Source organism: Arvicola amphibius, chromosome 1, assembly GCF_903992535.2.
Source record: "Arvicola amphibius chromosome 1, mArvAmp1.2, whole genome shotgun sequence".
NCBI classification, from domain to species: Eukaryota; Metazoa; Chordata; class Mammalia; order Rodentia; family Cricetidae; genus Arvicola; species Arvicola amphibius.
Genome location: NC_052047.1, coordinates 79,499,951 through 79,523,240, shown reverse-complemented (window position 1 = coordinate 79,523,240; position 23,290 = coordinate 79,499,951). Strand labels below are relative to the sequence as shown.

At 44.0% G+C, this 23,290-nt stretch overlaps 1 protein-coding gene across 4 annotated transcripts in view; it reads right to left on the bottom strand.

The window, feature by feature from the left end:
* The window catches only part of Egfr (epidermal growth factor receptor), a 173,597-nt gene that overhangs the window by 53,301 nt on the left and 97,006 nt on the right, over positions 1-23,290 (bottom strand). For all 4 annotated transcript variants that reach the window (XM_042054959.1, XM_038326971.1, XM_038326979.2 and 1 more), the window contains exons 2-3: positions 2,456-2,607; positions 1,452-1,635 (exon numbers count right to left, since the gene is read on the bottom strand). In XM_042054959.1, coding sequence (XP_041910893.1) covers positions 1,452-1,635; positions 2,456-2,607 — 336 coding nt within the window. The remainder of the gene's footprint in view (positions 1-1,451; positions 1,636-2,455; positions 2,608-23,290) is intronic.

The window sequence follows — 23,290 nt, the reverse complement described above, 5'->3', positions numbered from 1 at the left end:
ACAAACTAGGAACTCAAGTAGCCGTTGCATGCTTTGACTGCGGTAATAGAGTTGAATTTGTTAACACAGAGGGAGCGCATTGGCAAGTGTGTGTACTACAGTTCTGAGGTGAGGATACTGAGATGCACAGAGAGAGGGACACACACACAGGTGAAGGAGTAGTTACAGAGATGTTTAGCTGATGAGTGATGGAGCCAGGGGTGAAACACAGACAGCCTGGCTCCAGGAGCTAGACTCATACCCGCAGACTTCCTCACATGTCTGAGGCAAGACAGGCAGAACAAGGCATGCCTCGAGTACCAAACAGGCCAATTCATGCACGGTGCGTATGGGAGAGATGAATGCTAGCACAAATTCAGAAATGTGCGTGGGTGTGCGGAGCACTTAAAGTGGTGGGTGGCAATTCTGAAGGCGGTTTATAGGACGGTGAACCAGAGAGCTGGGGAAGGAAGTGTCTGGCTGGCTGTGTGGCCATATCCTAGCTCCCCACACTGGGAGGTTCCCACTCTCTGTTCCCTTTCTTTTCACCCCATCCCCTTCCAACTCATACTTCCCCATCAGAACTGCAGGGCACACAGAGATGACAGAATCAGCCAGGGGGTACAGGTCTGTGGGCAAGTGATCTTATTGCCATGCCTTTATTTGGAAAGTGACACTTAAAACAGGCCATGACATTAAGTGGACTTACTGACTTGAGAAACAGTCCATGACACGGAGGAAGAATTGTTGTTTCTCAACCTCTCATCCATCTTTGCCAGTTTCCTCTTCGACTTCAAAACCTTCCCTCCTCTTCCCAATTTACCCTGAGTTTCCATGAAACAACATAAACCTTGAAACCTTCTTCTCAACCCTGGCAGGATCTTTAGTTCATTAGACCTGGCCCAGGAGTGGTTTTGCTATCTCCGGGTTCAGCTGCTTTTGCTCCCCTCTGGGAGGAACATCAAGTGAGCAAACTCACAAGCTGTGGCTGGAGCACACTAATTGCTTTGCTATTTTCCATTGCTGTTGTCAATGCGTTGCTATGCCTAACCAATGAGCTGAATTCTGAAAGGCATGCAGATAGAGAAAAAAACGTGGCATGTATGGTTTGGGGTACCTGATGTTTCAGACGTCCAGTTTTGCCTAGGAATAAGTCCCTGAAAGATGAGGGAGTGGCTGCGTGTCCTTTCTGCCTCTGGCCCAAGCTTACTTGCTACTAACCCAAACTCTCACTCACCAAGGTTGGCTGGATCCAGAGAACTCAGTCATTGATTTCTATCTCTGGATATTATGCCTCATCCATGGAAGAACTGATTTCTATCTGGCTGAAATCTCTTTCCATCTACACAACTGCTACCCACTGAATCCTGCAAACAGCACTCAGTACATGTATTTGATAAACATGTCTTCTCTGAGTTAGGATCAACGGAAGTGACAAATTTGCCTCTCTGCCTTGATGTCCCACATCTTACCCTGTAAGTTCCGCATGGGCAGTTCTCTAAGCCCAGTTTTGTTTTCCCCATAGTTGGACAGGACAGCTAAGGCATAGGTGTTCTCATATAGAGTGTTCCCCCTGATGATCTGCAGGTTCTCCAGAGGTATCTTCTCCACGGTGTTGAGAGCAATAAGCACATAGCCAGCCACCTCCTGGATGGTCTGAGAGAGAGAAAAAGCCTATTAAAGTGGATGCAAGAGCCACGTTTAACTTGACAATGACACATTCATGTGGCAGATAAATCTAAGACACGTAGACAATTACACTTGGGTGAAGGGTGTGGCAGGGCTTGCAATGATTCTTTCATGTCTGCATTTGTATTAAAGAAGCTTGCATTAAAGTTTGCATTTCACGTGTTGGGAGTCTCCTTTAACTCAAATGAAAATAATCATTTTGGATGAATCTCTCATGATGTCTTGTGGAAGGAAGAAGTGAGGGAGGCATGAAATAAAGAAATGAAGTCAAAGTGAACCCAACCGAAGTCCGAGTATCAGCAAAAATGGTTTTGAAGCCTTCAGAGTTTGCTCCTAAAGGCTCAGTAGGATTATTTAGGAATTTTGTGAACCAGTTATAAATTTCTGGTAGCTTGAGATTAGCGATGGCATAAGCATTTATGCCAAGTGTATAGGTACACAGCACAAAGCAGAGCCTTTTAAGGTTATGGCTGTTATTATTTGGAAAGCTAGCATGTCAACAATGTGATCTGGCGGAGGCAGTGTTCAGCTGTCAATGTCAGCGCCTATGAGGACTGTGGAACATCAGAGAGGGTTCTGTCCTATTTTGTTTTCCACAATGAATTTGATTTTAGCTGGTCAAATATTATGAAAGGACTTCTCATAACACTCTCCTGTAGTCCCTGGGACTTGTGGCTTCCCTAAGATGAGGTATCCATGCCTCAAGTCAAATTCTGCTGAGGTTTCTCTCTGCTCGTGTTTCATTGTATAGTGTTTGTGTAGGACAACCCAAATGCAATGCACTCACCTTTAAGAAGGAAAGGTCGTAATTCTTTTGCACGTAGGTTATTTCCAAGTTCCCAAGGACCACTTCACAATTGTTGAACATCCTCTGCAGGCTCAGAAAATGGTCCTCAAAAGTGCCAAGTTGGGTGAGCCTGTTACTTGTGCCTTGACAAACTAGAACAAAAGGGAAAGAGGTCTCTTAGAAGATGCTGAGTAAGGTAGCCAACCACAACAGAACAATATTCGTCAGCTTTCTGAGCCACAGTGACTAACAATCATCTTTGATCAAAGCCACCGCAATGCTGATGTGGTAAGAGATGCTTAAGTTTACACAGCTGTAATCCACAGTAAGACAGAACTCATCCCTGTGATGGATGCGATCATATGGTATTAAGGATACAGAGCAAACAAGGTATTAAAAGTTGAAGGTGGGGTGCAGGGAAGACGCACATTCTATCGAGGTTTTGTGTTTGTTACTTATCTTGTTTCTGTGGCAAAAGAAACAAGGAGGGAGGGGGATATTTCAGCTTCCAGTTCCAGAGAAGATAACCAACTATGGCAGAAAAGGAATGGCGCCCCAAGTGTGGGACAGCTGGTCACATGGCATCCGCAGTCAGGAAGCAGAGAGAGGTGAATAGCATTCAGCTTCCTTTCTCCTTTTTCTTAGTTTGAGGACCCCAGCCATGGAGTGGTGCTGTCCACCTTTAGGGTAGAACTTCCCAAGTCAATTAACCCAACCTAGAAAACTGTTCAGAGATGTGCCCAGATGTCTTTCTATGGAGAGGCTAATTCTTGTCATGTTGACAATCAAGATTAACCATAGCATTCTCTAAAACTGGATAGACTTAAGAGTGCCTGTAGAGAAAGATATCCATCAAATCCATGGGCATGACACAGTTGCAGGGTGAGTTAATAACAATGCAACGAACCTTTTACTTCGCAGAAAATAAGGGCCCTGCCTTGTTGTGTATACAAGGAGTCTCCAAAACCACAACACACAATAGGCACTGTTTTCTAACCACAATTCTGTGTACACAAAATCAATGAAAACAATGGAATTTTAAAAGTCAACAGTTAGAAATTCAAAATACTCCTCAGAATCATCCGAGGAGAAATCAAAGTTCTGATTATAAGACACCCAGAGATTTTCAGATGAAAAGACAGTATTTTAAAGTCGTAGGTTAGAAAAAGACAACATGTCCTTCTGTCTTTTTCACATGTGTTAGTCAAACCAACACAGGTATCCATATGTTTGCCTTGTATATCCTGCCAATACACAGTGTGTCAAGACATAGACTTAACCCAAGAAAACATGTGAAATTAGGGGCCAAGGATAGGCCACAGAAGTGTACTCAGAAGTCTACATTTAGAAGCAAAGGCGAGGACAGTAATAAAACGGTATTTACAACTTGGCTTTTGGGGAGACATGTTTAGGCAAGCATAACAAAACAAAGAGACTTGGAGCTTTTGAAGCAGGGAGCTTGTTAAAGGATATACTTTGAACCAAAATTATCCTAAGAGTGAAGGAATACGGCCTCTGGGTTTAGACATTACATTTAGAACTGGCCAGATCCTTCTGTGTTGGCTAAGTTGCTCCCTTGCCAGTCACAGTAACCAGGGGACAGAGCACAAAATAAGGCCAATGTCAACACAGTGGTACTTTCTTCAGGTACGTTTACAATATGCCTTCATGTTTTATAGGCTTCTTTGTTCCCTCCCTTTGGGTTGTTCTAAGAGCATCATCTGTCTGGCTTTGCACGGTGGAGCCACAGTCAGCAACCGGCACATGTTCAGACACCACAGAATCAACCCAAGGGATTTACAGACACTATAAAGCTATCGTCTCATCCTCTAACTCTATGAGAATCTCTCTAACCCCCTTCCATTTTCTCCAGTGAATTTGGAGGAAGTGAGGGCTCTCACATAGACGCTGTGAAGGTGACAGGTTTGGGTCCCTATCTCCCACCTGTAAAGACGGTCGAAGTGGAAACTAGACAATCAGGAGTGCTTCAAGCTCCAGAAAGAATGGAAGAATTTGACTTCCCTCCTGCAAACCCAGGACAGAACAAAAGTTGTGCGACTCAGGTCTTCAAAGCATGTAGCTTCTGTCCCTCAGACTTCATTCAAAGAGTTTATAAATGTATGTAAAAACCAAAGGAACTGCAATATTAGCATCCTCGCGGATGCTAATACCCTTCACTGTACTCTAACCCATTTCTATTCAGATCCATCTGGTCCGTAGTCATATCGTAAAAAAGGAGGAAGTGTCAGTGGACACCTCCTTGACTCAGCTGTAGACTTGGCACAGTTTGCTGGGTTTACAGATGTTTTCGAGGAAGCTTGCAGGCACTGAGATGATCTAAACTTCCACCATGATAGAAAATGTTGCTGTCTTCCTGAACCTTCCTTCCCAGGTGGGTTTGGCTCACACCAGGCCCAATCGGACTCCTAGGATTTTCACTGCAATGTGGTCTTGCCTACATTGGAGCCCTATCAGAGGAGTGGGACTCATGAAATGCTGCCCTTCAAGTTCACTCCCCAGCCCAGCATCTTGGGGATTAATCTTTGCTTTTATGACAGATTCCGGGCAAGCACATTAAGAAAAGAAGTTATCTGTGCATTTTCTTAGGACACAGAGGGCTGATTTGAGGCCCGGTTATTCTTTCTCTTAAGGAAACTTTCACTTAACTGAAATTATGGAATTGGACCTGGGATTATGGGGTAGGCTCTGGCAGGTCTATGCTAATGTTGCATATACAGCTCTCCTTGCCCACGGCACTGATCAACACATAGTATAAGACAAGCTTCTTCCAAGTTCACTTGCACACTTTCAGAAGTGCCCACAGAAATTCACACTTGCTTTAGCTCACTGTTCTTCTCGGTTGTCAAGGTTACGGGGTTCTTGGAAATGCCCCCCATCACCTCTGAAGCTGTCTCTACTTCTGTCCTTGCCCTGTTTCCTACAGTACATTCCACTTTAAAGCAGACATCACATCACACAAAGCCTGGGTCCAAGCCATGGGACTGTTTCCTGGTGTAATTCCAAGGAGCAAAACTTTCTCTCTGGGTCCAGGGCCTTTGCACTTCTTCCCATTTTCCTACCGGCTCTTTGGTCCAGGCACTCACTTTTGATTTCTCTCAAACCCACATAGCTCGTGCTGAGCAGGCTGGCCACGCCCAGCTCTGGACACCTTGCTCTCTCCTTTTTAGTATGGACGTGGTGATTCCACAAGTAACTGTCAGAAGAGGCAGTCCTAGCTCGCGGCTGCGCCCTGTCATGCCTCTCAAGCTTCTTTTCTTCCTCTCTTCTTCCTCTTTTCTTCCTTCAAATGATTTCTTCTGCGTTTATTGTCTACTTTCTCCCATATGTATATATAAACCATGTATTCAAAGGTGGGAGAAATAAAATTGTAACTGTATGCAGCCTGTACATTTTTTTTTCTCATCATTGTTTTTAAATAAAATAGCAGTGTTTTCTATAGCATTTACACCGCAGAAGGTGTTATCAGAACTAAGCAATCTTGGGATGACAACATAGAGACAGGAGGAGATTTACACATAAATACCACTTTTAATATGGTAATGGCATCCAGGGAGGTCCTGGTACTCATCATCCGAGGGTACTGAGAGATGAAAATGCATAGGGGCACTCTTTGGACTGACAGCGCTGATGTGCACATGCAGGAGGGCATTGTATTTCTATTTTTGTTGCCAAAACAATGAGTGACCATGTGACCAAATTCTCAGATGACGCACGTGGTTTTCAGACTTCTCATTTTCCTTGTGTCTCATGAGGGAGGTATCAGGGCAGAAAGGATTTATTTGTAAAATGATAGCCATCAGACTTTTCCAGCTGGTCATTTTAAGATCTTCCTAGCTCAGACAACATATTTCAGTAACTTAAAAGCTAGGGAACCATTCCCATGGTGTCTTACTGAGGAGCTTAAGGAAATCGCAGATAAAATGGTAGTTAAATGAATAACAGTTTAGTGAAAAGAGTCCTAGAGACTTGGTAGAGATTTCATCCCATTGGAATGGGAATACTGTTCTCTACTTTGAGATGACGGCCCTTCACATGGGAATAGCCAAAAAAGACCCAACTGCAGGTTTCCTTACGTGTAAGTAAAAATTTAATGTTGGTTTTAGGGAAGATAGTGGAAATTTTCTCCGTAAAGACAATGTTAGCAGACTAATTTATGAAAGTTGAATGATAAGAAAATAAAAAATCTTTGACAATGAAATAATTAGAAAATGTAAGCATTGGTATTTACTGTGGGCCAAGCCAAGGGTTTACGCAATGGGGAAAGTCTCATGATTTTAAAGATCTGTCTTTACTTTACCGAGTGATCTCCCTCAGGGGTTCTCTTAGTTATTTCCCCCTCTGTGACAACTGGGAACTAGTTTCCAGTTTGTGGACATGTGAACAGATGCGACAAGCTGCATCTATAGTACAGCTCAGAAAGACAGGCAATGCAATCCTCGGAGAGGAGCTCTCTCGCGCGTTTGGAAGTTTGCTTTGCATGTTATCACAATCGTGTGGCGCTAACCGTGGCAAGCTGCAGCACGCTTACACAGTTTCAAGCCCAAACAACCCAGTTACGTTAGCAAGCCACGCACAGCACATGAAAATAACATTTCCTCTATTTTGAGCCGGGAAAGCCAACATAAAATCTAGTTGACTTCTATCCCCCTTGTTCTTCCGCGCAGCCTCTAAATAATTCTAAAACAAAATGGGATTTCTAAAAAGCACACCAATTAGAGTTAGGATGCCTTTGTCCATTTTGTACTACTTCCGTGGGAGGTAGGTGAGAGTTCTGAGTTACAGGAAGGACAGTTTTATGAGGGACAAAAGAATAAGTTTCTAATGACATCATCAAATACCTTTCTATTAGCAAGACTGTCCGGGTACCATCCCCCCGCTGGTTAACTCCTCTTAATATGCTAGCCAGGTAAAGTAAGACCAGTTTTGCCTATTTAAAGGGACAACGGTGACTGTAATCAGATTGTGAATAGGGGGCTAGAGAGGTGGATCAGTGCTTAAGGGCAGTTGCTGTTCTAGAGAACTCTAGTTTGGTGGCCTGCAGTATTACGGAAAGGCTTACAACTGCCTGAGATTTCAGTGCCAGGGAGCTTGGTGCTCCCTTCCAGCCTTCTTAGTACTGCAGTTGTGTGCACAACCTACACACACACACACATACACACACACACACATACACATGTGCATATTTTAGTTTGAAAAAAATATATAAAAGATTTTAAATGAGAAAGTGCTTTACAAATCATACTCCTCTCTAGATGTCAACTATGTGCCCCACTGAGGCCTCACCCTGGCTCCAACAGGTGTAAGAATTTCGCTTCCATGTCTTTTCTGATGCCAGCAAACTGCTTCATCCTTCAGTTTCTTTCACTGACAATCTTTTTTTTTTTTTTTGGTTTTTCGAGACAGGGTTTCTCTGCAGCTTTAGAGCCTGTCCTGGAGCTAGCTGTTGTAGACCAGGCTGGCCTCGAACTCACAGAGATCCGCCTGCCTCTGCCTCCTGAGTGCTGGGATTAAAGGCGTGCGCCACCACCGCCCGGCTTTCACTGACAATCTTAAACCACAGGACAACCTATTCTGTTATTCACAAGAAGTTGAATGGCAAATCAGAAATGAATTTGGCATGTGATTGAACTATGCATTCTATAAAGACCTCCTGTGGACCTGGCAATCCCTTTCCCTCACAGGGAGTTCCCCCAGTTACTGACACTTATGGGAAATAAAGACCCTCAACACCAACTCACAGAGTAAGGAAAGTCGATTGCCAGCAAACTAGAACTGGAAATGGTCGGAGCACTCCTGCTGAATATCGAGAGTACGAGCTGTGCATGATGGAGAAGCGGCCCTGGTTTAGAGTCTGCCTACGTGGAAGTGTAGACGGTAGTCCATGTGCTGCTGCTGGAATCAGCTTCACGGAGCCCGTGTGAGTAAGCGCTCCTCTCTCCTCTGACTTCTGCTTGTCTCATCTCAGGACGGCACACTCACTCACAATGAGGGCTGTTTCTTCACACAGAGGCATACTTCTGCAGTGACTCCTGAAGGGTGCCTCCCGGACTTCCTCCTTCACTCCTCGCCTCCATGGCATTTCCATGGATCTGACCTATTTATCCAGAGCTTGCTGTTCCCGGAGTATGGCAGCTCACCAAGGCTGACAGCGTGGAGCCACAAACAACAGTAGCATCTGCACTGCCACCACACCTCGCAGTATTCAAGGTCCACCCTCTGAGTTCAGGCAAGAGCTCAAGCAAGCAGCTAGCACTGCCACGACTCTCTCAGATGGCCAAAATCGGATGGGCCCTTGAATGCAAGACCTCAGGGAAAGTCTAGAAACACGTATCATCTCCAGCCAGGCTCCCTACATTGGTTTCTTGCTGCCATGGGAAGCTAGGACGCTCGCAGGGATGGAGAGTTGGGTGTGTAAGTGCTAAGGGTATAAACGATTAGCTCAGAGCACCAGCTCTGATCAGGACCACCGTGAGCAAAGTGGGAAATACAGAATCTCCATAGACTGGGGCTAAAAATGATTGCATGAAAATTGACTTTGAAACTGGACCAGTTTGGCTTCAAGGGAAATAGCTCTTTACTGAATCTTACAATGATGCCCTTTGATACTAACTCCCAGTCACCTGTGACCTCTCTTAATCTGTGCAGGAGACGACTGGCCATCAGAAAACATTTTTAAAGCATGAAGGGCTGGTGGTAGGCTGGAATTCGACCTCCCTACCCAATGTTGTCATGACCTTGGTGCACTAGCCTGTCCACCTGCGCTTCCTTAAGCGCTTCTGTCAGGAGGGCTGCGCGTTCCCACCCGGGTGTGGTGTCTCTTCCTGGACATGGCATGCCTTCACCATCCGTGTCATTCCCAGCAAGGCAATGTGAAAGCAAAGAGAGACAGGTCTTCCAGGTCCTCTTCCCCTAAGCACGGTCCCCACCCAGCTTACAGAGATTCTCGTTCATATCTTGCTCAGGTCTGATGACTCACTCACTCCTCGATGATGAAGGCTGAGTAATGTTTCTCACACTGGACTGTTCACTTGCAGGTGGAACTGTTCCTCTAGAATTCGTGCAGATGCCATATATGGCCAGCAAGCTTTGTTCCAGCAGCCTGGAACAACGCTGGAGCCAATTAGCAAAGTTTACCTTGCTCTGTTGTCTTCTCTACAGACTCAAGAGGCTGTCCTTTCCTGTGTTCATTCATACTGTCATTCATTGAGTTACAGGAAGGACGGTTTTATGAGGGACAGAAGAATATGTTTCCAATGACATCACCAAATACCTTTCTATTAGCAAGACTGTCCCAGTATCGTCAAGTATCATCTCTGCCAGTTAAGGCCACTGAGCTTCCTAACCAGGTAACAGAGGACCGGTTTTGCCTATTTCACAGGGCAATTGTGAGTAACGATAGATTGTGGACAGAGAGCTCAGTGGTTAAGAGCATTTGCTGCTACTGCTGCTATTCCAGAGGACCCCAGTTCGGTTCCCTGCGCTCACATGGGGAGGTTTACAAATGCCTGCAGCTACACCTCCAGGTTGTCCATTCTTCGGCTTCTTCCTTATTCATTTGCTGAACCACAGCATGTTTAATAGAGTAGTACGAAGACAGCTGCCAAGGATGAATCAGAAACAATGACTCAAAGGTCCAATAATCTTTTTAGGAAATGACATGAAATATGAAATAGTTGTAGGACGTCCGTCCCACAAGGTAGAGCCATGCTGCATGAACACAATGAGGCAGGAAGAGGAGAAATCACCAAGCTCCAGTTACCAGAAAAGAATATCCCAACATCCCTTGGGGAGCAGATGAAAATGCAGTGCTTCATGTCACACAAAGGAGATAAAGGGGCTGTAAGGGCCAGTGCTGAATCCGGTGACCTTACCACACCCAGGGTCACAATTTCCCACCCTAAAATGGTGGTGGAAGGCTTCCATTTGTATGTTTTTTTTTTCCTTTGCATTTCTCTCCTCTGGATCATTGCCCACATTCTAACTTAGGGATATAGCTTATCTTCTCTGGATTATAGCTATCTATGTGAATCATAAGGTCTTAAGAAAAATCTTGGGCCGGGCGGTGGTGGCGCACGCCTTTAATCCCAGCACTCGGGAGGCAGAGGCAGGCGGATCTCTGAGTTCGAGGCCAGCCTGGTCTACAAGAGCTAGTTCCAGGACAGGCTCTAGAAACTACAGGGAAACCCTGTCTCGAAAAACAAAAAAACAAAAAAACAAAAAAAAAAAAAAAAATCTTGGACAAGCTATTCAGTTTGCAAGGAAATAAAAGAATTCTGACCCAGAAAATGGAATTAGAAGTTAGTTTTGGGCAAATGTTTCTCTGCAGAGAGATTCTGGGCTCTGAGAGCTGTGCATATCTGGTCCTCACCACAAGATACTTTACATACTTTTTCTATTTTTACTTACTCATATTTTTCAAAAATCAGATTTTAATGAACTCTTGTATATAAGGCCATTTCTGTAAATAAATATATACATATATATATATATACATATATGCACACACACATATATCTGTTATTCTACAATGAACACCAGAAAGCAATTTAACAGCCAAGTGCATAATTCTGTTCACCACAGAAAGTAAATAGAAAACCAATGACCAATTCTAAAAGAATAGCAACCACTAAGATACCATCAGAAGGCTGGTATGTGGGTTTGATTTTTTTTTTATTATTCTGAAAACAAGCAATCTCCTTGCCGCTGCTCTCTCTTAATCTTGGCAGCTTTTGGCTATTCCCCGATAGCCACTCTCTAGTCGAGTTTGGTGGAGGAATCTTCCAGAATGCTGCTCTTACAGAATCTCAAGAAAGCCAGGAAAGGAGTCAGTAAGGGAGGCTTCTGAGGATTTGAAATGTTCTGTGGGGCAGCATGTCAAAAAAAAAAAAAAAAGTTTCTTCTCCTGAGGACCAGACACACTTGCTGGGTTATTGGGACCTCAGCGGGTGGTTAAGGGCAGTGGTGCTGAGGTGTAGAGGGAAACCAACTGCTTTAAGAGTGGCTGGGGGAAGAAATAGGCTGAGGATGAAATCATGTATGCAGACAGAGCTGTGGCTGAGATCCAAGACGGACCACAAGTCTGGCTTCTCACTGTCCCTTTCAGGCTGGGACTGTCGACTGTACCAGAGATGCTCTAAAGAGGAAGAAAATTATCTCTAAACAGATTGCTGGCCTGGTCCCACCCGTGAGCCGAGTGGACAGCTTGCTGTACTCAAGTTTAGAAACAAGACAGGTCTCAGAGCTACTTAAAATAGGACGGTGTGTCTACCTCAAAAAATGTTTAAAAAGCAAAATGAGAGAGAAGAGGGGGTGGGATCTAAGGCCCTAGGTGTTTGACTAGAAAATGATTTTAACCCAGGCTTTACTGGCACTTGTCAGTGGTCACTAGACTTGGAGTGACACGTCAGGACTACAGTCCTGGTTCCACCTTTTCCTAGGCAACGTTCTAACCTCTCACGACTCTGGGAGGATTTGGTGAGGTGGGGGAGTTCCTGGCAAAACACACGAGGCAGGGAAAACCCTGACTAACTCCTACTGTGACTTGAATCTGAATTAAACCTGGATCGGGGCCCACTAGCATGAATTGCTTCCTTCCGTTCAAGCCCTCTCGGAGGAGGCTGACCTTACCACCCCGCTGCTCACACTGCTGGTGTGTGGCCTGTCCAAGAGCTACGAGGTCGTGCCGCTGAGGGATGCGTGGTTAATGCCGACCGTCACTAACTGCCCACCCGAGTCACAGGGATGTGACCATGGCTCAGCAGGAAGGTAAGGTAAATGGGTCCAAATCTGACCAGGGGGACTGTGCTGGGTCACTTGGCAGTAAGGAGGCCAAACCTGCTATGAGCCTTGTAAAATTCTTTCACAAGGAGTCCCCTCTTGCTTCCGGGAACGTTTTCTCCTGTTGTGAGTTTGTTATTCAGTGAAGGGCTTTTCCTGACCCTTTGCGGTGGTTTTCTAAGTTGATTATATAAAGGCTCTAGGCTCACGACCAAAAACAAGTTGATTGGGATTTGTGGGCCTTGTTTGCACATGTTTTTATTCAGCTCTTCCCTGAAAATGAGCAACCTGAACTCACTCCTGGTTAAGCTTAATGTGCCTTTGTCTCATTCTTAAATGGGCAAGAAGCTATAGCAGGGTGTAGAGGAAACCTGTGAGGGCGGCTCTCCTGTGGAGGAGGCCTGAACTGCTTATAGATCTGATATCCAAAGTCCATTTTCAGGATTCATGCACCAAAAAAAAAAAAAAAAAAACTGACTCAAAGATCATTAACAACTAATAAATTTTCTCAAATATGCCCAAGACAAGTTCTGTCATAGAACATTCTGAACTTAGGAAGTAATTGCAATGGGCTGGCTGTTCTGTTGCTTTTAGGCTGTTGTCCCTTTTCCATGAGGAACATGATCGATTAAAAGTATGGGTTCTTAGGTGTCACTATTTGTTATTAAATGGCCAAGTGTCTGGACACTTGAGGGATTTTGTTGACCAGAACTGGCTTTCTAATGTGCTCATCAAAATCTACCGGAGGGAGTCTGAATCATTTACATATGAAGTTCTAGACTAGGACCCTGTATACTTTCTCTGAAAAGGCTACACAAAGTGCGGTTTTGCAGATTAGGTAATCTCTGTCCACCCCTCAGTTCGGCTGGAATAGCATTACAATAGTCACGATGATACAATGGCTGCATAATCGGATGTGTTCCAAGGAAACTTCACTTACAAAAGCAGGCATCAGGATGGTTACGAACTCTTGCTGTATTTTACCAGGCTGCTTTAAAAGAAGGCCTAACAGGAAGCCAGAAGTATATGGTTAGACACCCCTGTTCCTATACAGGATAGAGATAACCCTGGTTGCAATGACAGATTTTCTAAGGCCATGTTTTCAGGAGTTTTCTTGGGACTAAGTTTTTCTTATTTCATCAGTATCTAAACAGAGTAACCACCATAAGATATAAGGTACTGAAAAGTGGTACCCAGATAGGAAAAAGCTGTGTGTTGGTGTGCATGAGGTATGTGCTGGGCATCACTGTAGAATTAAATTTCATGATACCCTAAGCATAGCTAGTAATCCTGTCTTCTAATAATGGAATGGATGAGCCTGTCTTGTATCGCCAACACTATGATACAGTTATTCCTTACATTGATCTGAAACCTGTTCTCTTTTAACTTTTCTGGGCACAGCGTAAGTGCAACTCATGCCTCTTATGCCCATCTTCTGGTCCTGCAGATATTTTCAGAGAATGTTTCTCAGCACTGTTCTACCCCATGGCCTTCCTGTGTAGTCTCCTTCTTGCCAGGCCACGTAAGAACCCCACGTGTGTGGCTTCCCCACCCACAACCTTTGCAAGGCCTGTGTCTAGCAGCGTTCTGACATCATGTGGTTGTAGCTGCTCTGTGTGAGGAGTTGCTCAGATTCAGTGAAAAACATTGCTATTTCACAGTCTTTCCTGTTTCTTTAAGGAGGCAAAGTCTCACAGGGACTGGAGACATGGGCTTGTGGTATCAGCTAATCAGATGGCTGAGGCTGGAGGATGAGAACCTCAAGTTTAGATAAATAAGTGAGGACTGGGTCTATAGCTCAGTGGCAGGGGTGCGCTTAGTGTGCAAGACCCTGGTCTTCATCCTCAGCACTGACAAGAAAGAGGGCAGGGTTGGAGTCAGTTCCGAAGCTTAGGTGGGCAAGTATTTTCCTTGCTGTGTCTCCCTTGAGCTTTAGAGTCCTACCACATCTTAAGAGCCTGTAAAAATCATCAGACGAGAAAATGCTTCATTTTCAACAATCATTGCTTCATTAACTTTGGAATATACTGTCACTTCATTCTTAACTATTGTGTACATGAGTGCTTACAGACTTGCCCCGGGGAATCACAAAGCATGTTTCATGCCTGCTTTCCAAAAGAATCCTGCCTTCAACTGGTATGCTTTTGCCTTACTTACAGATCGCTTTGGCGATTTTCTTCATCATGTGTTCTTAAATGTCCTCCCCACATCCTCGAATGAGGCTAACGTTATCTATTGGTAAGAAACTGCTGAATTCCCTTTCCCTCAAGGCCAGTTGCAAGGAGACACCTCAGGTGTTCCTGTCAATGAAGGCACCATAAAGGGAACCTACAAGGCATCTCTAAGAAGCTCCTCAGTGAAAGTAGCTTTACCCAGGGGCCTTGACAAGTCTAGAGACTCTCATAACTAGGTCTGAAGAAGAGTGGAGTATGGAGCGAGGTGGCTGAACCCCAATTCTTGGCTCAAAATCACTACCGATGAAAGCAGCTCACCCCTTGGTATGTCTGAATACCAAATCGAGGCTTAACGCTTCACTCCAGGAGGGAGGAAGCCACTTCATTTGTTCCTGTGCCAACCCTTGCTTTCCTGGCTATCTTATTAAACCTGACAGCACATGTCGACGGAGATAAAGCTAGCGCTGGAATCGTGGACTCTGGTATGCGCCTGCAAGGCCATTGCAGGACGGTGGTTTCCAGTGGCTGTTCAGTGGCATGAAGGCGGAGGGCTTGTGGGATGGACGTATTTCAATAAGCCCTAAAGCAAGTCTTGTTTTTCTTTTTAAGCTGACTGCCTGGAGACTGAAGCCAGAAACTGGAGAAGAGAGTGAGTCTAAGTGTGTACTTTATGTCTTAACTCAATTCGTCCTGAAGTTGTTTACTCTGGCCCACTGTCAAGCCTTTGCAGCAGGGGAGAGCTGGTGGCGGAAGGGGTCACTCCCAAGGGTGTCGTGAGTCCTTTGCAGTGGGCTACTTCCATGCTGCTGAAGAACCACTCAGAGATGATTTTTCCCCCTTGAAGCCAAGAAAGTTTTCTACACAAGCATTTCTTTGTAATCTCAGTTAGCTTTTTACGATAATTCCAGCTTCTAGTTTAAAGACTACAGATGCTATGTGGGTAGAGGGTGGGAATGAGAGGATAAAGAAGGGAGGAACTAGGTGTCTCTCACTTAGAAAATATGGTAATGATTTCTTCCATGGAAAAAGCACACCAACTAATAAGAAATGCAGACAGTTTGTGGTACCACTGCAAAAGCTTGTAGCTAGTTTGGGGAGGCTTGACTAGATGCCCTCTCTTGCTCCTCCCCTTCCAAGGAGACTTGACCCTTTGCGAGGAGATCATCTGAACCACATCTTTATGTTTGGGGACATCACAAATGTTAGGTAGTTGAACTCAGTCACTCATCAAATATTAGCTTGCTTTATATAAGAGACCAGAAACCCAAGTACCATAGAAACATTAGAACACACACGTCTCCTTAGTAGCTAAATTATTTTCTCCAGGGAAAACACTTATACATTCTTTGTAAGCCATTTGCTATTTAGTGTTGATTTGGGGCCATTTGCTTATGCATGGGTTTTCCTGAATGTCTCTTTCACAACTCTTTAAGAAAGTTTATAATCCAGCCGGGAGGTGGTTGCACACGCCTTTAATCCCAGCACTTGAGAGGCAGAGGCAGGCAGATTTCTGTGAGTTCAAGGCCAGCCTGGTCTACAAGAGCTAGTTCCAGGACAGGCTCCAAAGCTACAGAGAAACCTTGTCTCAAAAAAAAAAAAAAAAAAAAAAAACAACAAAAAAAGAAAGTTTATATCCCAAATCTCACAATGCTTGTCATAGAGTAAATATCTGAATCATCTCCTTACAAAAGAAGTAACATTTGCAAAGTGCTTTCTTGTCTAGGTTGCAAGTAATGTTGTCTTTAAAATTCATGCCTACCCAGGAGTTCAGGTATTGAAAAAAAAATTGACTTCATAGAGAGACTGTTAGCATGGCAGGGGCAGTTGTGAGGGTGTCTGAGCAGTGATAGCTCAAGAAATTTGTACAAAATGCAACAAATCTTCTCTGGGTGCCTTACCAGTATATGAACACAGAGACTGGCCACGTGTCAGGTGTGGTGTGTTAAAATGCATGGATTCCAGCTTCACATAGTGTTGTGTGCAAAATAAGCCAGGTATGGCTGTGTATGTCCATAATATTAGTACTCAGGAGCTACATAGGAGGATAAGGGAATGCCAAGTCAAAGTCAGGGTAGGTAGGGTGAGGGGAAATTCACCAAATACTGAGACAAGTGGTTGGCCCAAGCAAGATAGCACAATTGTCAATGCTATTTTGGTATTAGCGTATGTAAACCAGCATACGAAGACTAAAGTTTGTGGCAAGGATATGGCAGTAGATGGATGTGGCATACAAGGACTAAGGATGTGGTCTGTTGCTGCTTCTGCACTTACAAAATTTCCTGTCCTGTGGAGCAGGTACAGACACTCACCGCGTCTTTGTTGACTTGATCCTGAACTGCAGCTAGGGTCAGGCTGGAAGGCTCCGAGAAAAGGACAGAGCTTGACCTAGTCTGAGAGCTCTGAAAGGATCCCCTGAGGAGGTGACCATTCAGCTGCGAATTAAGGACCAGGGGAACCTGGCCACACATGGGAAGGGATGGGCGTAGGAGGCTTTCCCAGCAAGAGCAGAGCAGGAGAAAGGAGGCCCATGGGTGTGATGGAGGGGAGACGGCAGGAAGGTGTGATGGAGGCCGAGCTGAGGGAACGAGGGGAAGTGGGAGGCGGTTTCTTGCTAGACGGTTTGTGAGAAGGATTAATGTGCTCAGATTCTTTTCTCAGATTTGTGTTTTTTAAACATCTGCTCCTTAGATCAGAAAAATAGTTACAGGCTCTTTTTTATGGCAACACTATTTACAATAGGCAACACACAGAACCAGCCTACAAGCTTATGAACACACGAATGGATAAAGAAAATCCAGTGCAGGCATGGGGCACACGCCTTTGATCTCATCACTGGAAGGCAGGGGCAGGTGGATCTCTATGAGTTCAAGGCCAGACTGCTCTATAGAATGAATTCTTGGGCATCTAGAGCTTTGAAGAGAGAATCTGTCTCAAAACAAAGCCAAATAAGAAAGAAAAAACAGTGTCTATATGTATCATGAAGTTTTAAATAGCTATAAAGAAGGATGAAATTCTATTATTTACAGGCGTTTGAATGGAACTAGATATCATTAAAATAAGTTACTCTCAGAAAAAAAAAGTTGTCATGGTTTTCTTTCATGAGCTGAAAATACATATATATATATATATATATTCTACATTATATATATGTATACACATGTATAATCAAAATAGTAGAAGAACTTCTGTGCACAGGGAAGAAGAGAAGCAATGGGAGACAGGAAACAAGAAGGTAAAAAAACACATTTAAAAACATCACAATGACACCCATTATTTTTCATGAAAATGGAAATAAATGAGTTAATTAAAAACACCTGCTGTTTGGGGGATCCTAGACAGCATCAGAGGTGGGCATTTGTGCCAAAGAACAGAGATGCTTTGCACTTTTCTGCAGGTTGCAATCAAAAGGCTATCCTGAATACCACCATTATGTTAGAGCTCGAATTTGCAGCGGTTGGGCTGGCGAGATGGTGCAGAAGACAATGATGCTGGTGGTGTGTATATCCTGACCACCTTACTAGTCCGAGAAGCCACCACGGTGGAAGAAGAGAAGTTCCTGCATGAGGTCACCCCATGACTTCCACATGCATATGTGGAGCACATGCTTCACCATAATAACAATAATTGTATAAAGGTTTGATACATTTCAACTCTATAAATCTGAAACAAGTTTCCTTTCTTGGCCAATGCTTCATGTAGCATTCAGGTCTGTGTTGAAATAATTCACGCAGTTACTTAGAATAACTCAATTTCATAGTAAATTTTGATAGAGATTTTAAAAATACGGATGCCAATAAGATGCATAGAAATAGAGCTTTTAAATTTGAAGCAGCATGAGATAATGTGACATTTATCTCAGTAGTATGGGAGAAACATCACCGGGTCTGAACATTTAACGACCATCACTGATCTAGAACCAAGCTTTTCCTTATTATTTAAACTATATATTTGTGCCTATAGCTCTCTTCCTTCTTATTTATATTTTTGGACACTCACGCTGTACTACTGAGCCACAGTGTTAGCCCATTATTTTTTTATCTACTTTCCCTAACTAGACTCTAAAGCTCCACACACACACACACACACACACACACACACACACACACACACAAAAAAAAAACACTCATGTATATATACATGCATAGGCATATATGTGTGCGTGCACATGAACAAATATTTACATGAATACATACAAATAACCTTCATTTGAAAAGTTGCCCCTGCATTGGAATTGAGCAGATAAACATATTAGTGCCATTTGAAAGCTCTAAGCCTCATTTTACGAACTTTCATGAGAAACGGATGATGAGATTCCAAGGCATTGTCAACTACTACATATACATATAAGTAGCTTGGAAGATGCCCTTGCCTATGAGTGTCATTTCCAGTGTGAGAAAGACCCCTTCCTACAGATTCTATACTAAATGGGCAGTAGATTGTGAAGATTATGAAAAGAAACGAAGATTTCTTCTCTAGGATAAGCAGTCCGGAGTCGAGTTCTGAAGCATTTTTTAGTTAGATTTCTTTTTTCTCCTTCATAAACAAAGTGATTATGTCAGCTCCTATAAGTAAATATTGAAAAGGAATTTTTACTTGAGTGAACAAATTCCTCTGTCTTCTAGAATAACTCTTTTATTTCTTGGCTTTGATCATAATGCCAGCATAAGACCATGAATTATTCCGAAACTTCCTAGGTCACATCAGCATATTTTCCCCAATACGTAGCCACACGTGCCCTTTTCCCCAACATGAAACTTAAGACAAACCATGACAAAATGGAGAAAATTGGGTGGATTGTTTCAATATCTTCTATAGCAGTCGTTCTCAGACTTGTGAACGCTGCAGCCCTTCAGTTCAGTTCCTCATGTTGTGGTGATTGCAACCATAAAATTATTTTCATTGCCACTTCAAAACTGTAATGCTGCTACTGTCATAAATAGTAATATAAATATCTTACATGCAGGTACCTTATATATGACCCTGTGACAGGGTCGGTCAACCCAGTTGAGAACCAGGGTTCTATAGGAGTCCCATATCCAGAGGAGATCATGGAAGGAGATCATTACCTAGGCTTATCAGGCTTTGATAATCATAGATTAGCCTTGTCATCATTGGAAATAGTCTACCGAGGGGATTGCTTTAATGAGATTTTGCATTAACAGCTGTATGGTTGATCACTTAATCCGTTCATCCATTGGCAGCCATTTCCTGAATGTAATCCCCACACCCATCCCAGCACTGAGTGAATTCAAGTAAATGCAGGGACAATAAAACAAACCAGCAACTCTTCTACAGTGTCATCCATGTCATGGTCTGCACTCACTTGAAGCTGCAGTGACTGCTCAAACCACGACCTTTTACAAGAGGACAGAAAGCTCTTGCTCAGGCCGGGGTGGGGCTGAAAGGAGCTTTCCGAAGGATTCTGAGGCCTGAGCTGTGAAGAATGACGTGAATGATGTGGTGCTGGGCAGAGGATTAGAACCAGGGGAAGGGGACAAGAGGAAACAGAGAGAAAACTTAGAAAGGAGAGGCATGGGGGGGGGGGGGCAAACACAGCTGTTAAGCGAGGTGAACTCCTAGCCCCATTACAACAGCATCTGTCAGAAACGAGACAGCACTGATTAGCACAAAGAGATCTGGTTTATCTCAGAGCCTCTGCATCAGGGGAGGGGTTTCCGAGACTAGGGTCTTTCTCAGAGTCTCTGCAGCAAGGGAAGGGATTCTGAGACTAGGGTCTATCTCAGAGCCTCTGCTGCAGGGGAGGGGTTATGAGATTCGAGTCTATCTCAGCGCATGTGCTATAGAGGAGGTAGTTCTGCATTTGTCTAGCAAAAGGGGAAATGTTTGCGTTTTCTTTTTTCTCTCAACTGTCTTCAGCAACCCAGCATGGACCCATCTTGTCCTAGGTGTGGGCTGAGTATGGCTGCTTTTGTTACAGAGAAGCCAGGAGGCACAGATGACCTGGAACTTCCTCAGGTTATAAAGAGGAAGTGAGGGGCCAGCAATGTGGGGTGAAAGCTCACATTATCTACAGGGAGGCTGCTGAGGACAAATGAGCCATGATAAAGGCTGGATAGCTGGAAAGAAGGGAGTGTAAGGGAGATACGGTGTACATGTGATACAGTGGTGTACATGTGATACAGTGGTATAGATGAGAATGCAGTGGTATAGACGTTTTGTATGAAGGACCTCCTACACCATAGACGTGAATACATTGGTATAGAGGTAAATACAGTGGAATACATATGATACAGTGGTATACATGTGATACAGTGGTATAGATGTGGATACAGTGGTATAGGACGTGATACAGTGGTATAGACGTGGATACAGTGGTATAGACGTGGATACCGTCAGGGCCCAGAAAGCTCTAAGCGAAGGATGCTATTCTGTGAGTTCTCTCCCATCACAAAGCTCCCTAAGTCAGTTGTTCTTTCTTTCAGAACTGGTCACCACACAGATGCTAAAAACATTTGTGCTGCTGAATTAATGGCTGGGTGAAGTTGAAAACTTTCATGTTTTTCTGCTCTGGGAAGAAGTTATGATATTAATGTCAGTTTGGCTGAAGCTACCCAGGAAAGTTTTGTAATACAAAACAGACCAATTCTGTAACGAATTGCTGCGTTTCTAGACAGTGTCTTCTTCTTCTTCTTCTTCTTTTTCTTCTTCTTCTTCTTCTTCTTCTTCTTCTTCTTCTTCGTCTTCTTCTTCGTCTTCGTCTTCGTCTTCGTCTTCGTCTTCGTCTTCTTCTTCTTCTTCTTCTTCCTCTTCCTCTTCCTCTTCCTCTTCCTCCTCTTCTTCTTTTAACTTTATTTATTTATTGGAGAAGAAGGAAGTAACAAAAGTTGGCCTTGGTTGGGAGGAGGATGGAAAGGAAGGCAGGTAGGAAGCAGATACATGACTTTATGGTTACAAGCCAAAGATACGGACAGAACAGAGCCTCTTAATCCCTACCATCAATGCACAGAGAAGATGTCTGAGACATTTCGAATGACCAAACAGGCATCTAAGAAGGGAAACACATGATGTCATGAAAACAACATGTGTCAGCAGTCTGAAGAGCAGGGATGTCCTCTTTGCTTCTCCTCCATGGCCTCTGAAAGCACAGAAGCAATGGAGGGGGGAGGGGGTGTTCCCACGAGTCTGAAGAATAGTTTACTTTCTCTTTGCTTTCAGAGTTTGATCTCCAATTTTATTCATGGCCATAAATATCTAAGACTTCAGGGGTTTGCATGATATGGAATTTCCAAGGGGGACAACATGAAGAACTTTTGTTTTTATATTAGAGATTTCATTACCCTGAACCATCTGCAACATTTCCCTGTGTTGTAACACTTGGATGTAGTTCATGGAATATTCCAGGCTCTCACAAGAAGATTCACTTATCTCTTTCTGGCCTGTAAACCAGCCTAGCAGAGTTCCAGCTTGCAACAAACAGGCAATTCACTCGACCAGAAATCACGTTATCTCATCTCCTAAGCACGACACCTGGTAAGTTTCTAGCCCTAAAGCTGCCCGGCTCATTCTCATCACCTGCTTTTCTTTAAAAAAAAAAATAGTTTATTTACTTTTGAAAATTTCATTCATGTATATTTTGTTCATACCTACCCCTCACTTCCCTGACCCAAACTTACCCTGGATCACCAGTCAACATATCTCCCTCTCGATATTGTGCATCATGTCTTCCCTCCCATCTCATTACGTACTGAGTCCAATTACAGCCACCCAGATATGCCTGAGCGTGGGGTCACTCACCGGCAAATGTGCAACTTATGAGAAGCCACACTCCCAAAGAGAGATGAATCTCCCTCCATCAACTGCCAATAGCTCCTCAGCTAGGGGTAGGACTTCATGGGCCCCTCAGCTATCATTTTAAAATAAGGTGTGGTCTTATGCATGTAACCACAGGTGCTGTGCGTTCATGCGTACACCAGCCATGTCGTATGCAGAGGACAGTATTTCCCAAGCATTTCTCTGTATCCTCTGGCTCTTACATTCTCTCTGCCCTCTCTTCTACGATTTTCCTTGAGCCTTGGCGTGGGGCACAGGCAGATGATGTAGGTGTCTCATTTAGTGCTGTGCCTCTCTCAGGACATTAACCACCTACAGCAAAAGGAAGCTTCTCAGACCGAGGCTCAGACTGGCCTCCTCCCTCTGACATTTCTGTTTGCAAAGCAATATTAGCAATGATTTTCAAGTGTGTAGTGAGTGAATCGTAGTGGGACATGGATAGACAAAAAGTCCAAAAGCAGGCTCCCCTGAGATGATAGATTCTTGTCCCCAGGGTACATTGTCAGGGGAAACAGTGAGGAGGCAGATGGTAACAGTGTATCTCAGCAGAACTAAGAGGCAACAGTATGACTGGGTCTCTATAAAATACCCATGCTGAAGTCCCCTTAGAGGACTTCTAGCCTTAGGTGCTTCCATCTTGAAGGCATAATGCTCTTACTCTCCGTTTTTTTTTTTTTTGTTTTTTTTTTTTTTTTTTTTTTTTTTTTTTTTTTTTTTTTTTGTGGCTCGGTCTTCTGTCTTTCCTGACGTTCAGCTCTTTGTCTGTACTAGGGAATGAACTTGGCAGTTCCCTAGACAACCTAGACCTCCATTATATGCAGGTACCGTGGCCAGGGGACATACATGCAACAACAGTAATAATCATATCAGTAGTGATAAGAGGCAACTGGTGAAAACTCTTCATCATTGCTAGCACGTTAACAAGCCCCACAATACACACCAGGCTCGTACGTATTGCTGGCAATGAAGACTCTGCCTTCGAGGAGCTGATTGTCCAGCAATGAAGACAGGACTGGCAGGGAGCAGTTGATGGGGAGGTGCATCTCCAGGGCCAACAGTTTCGCCAAAAGGA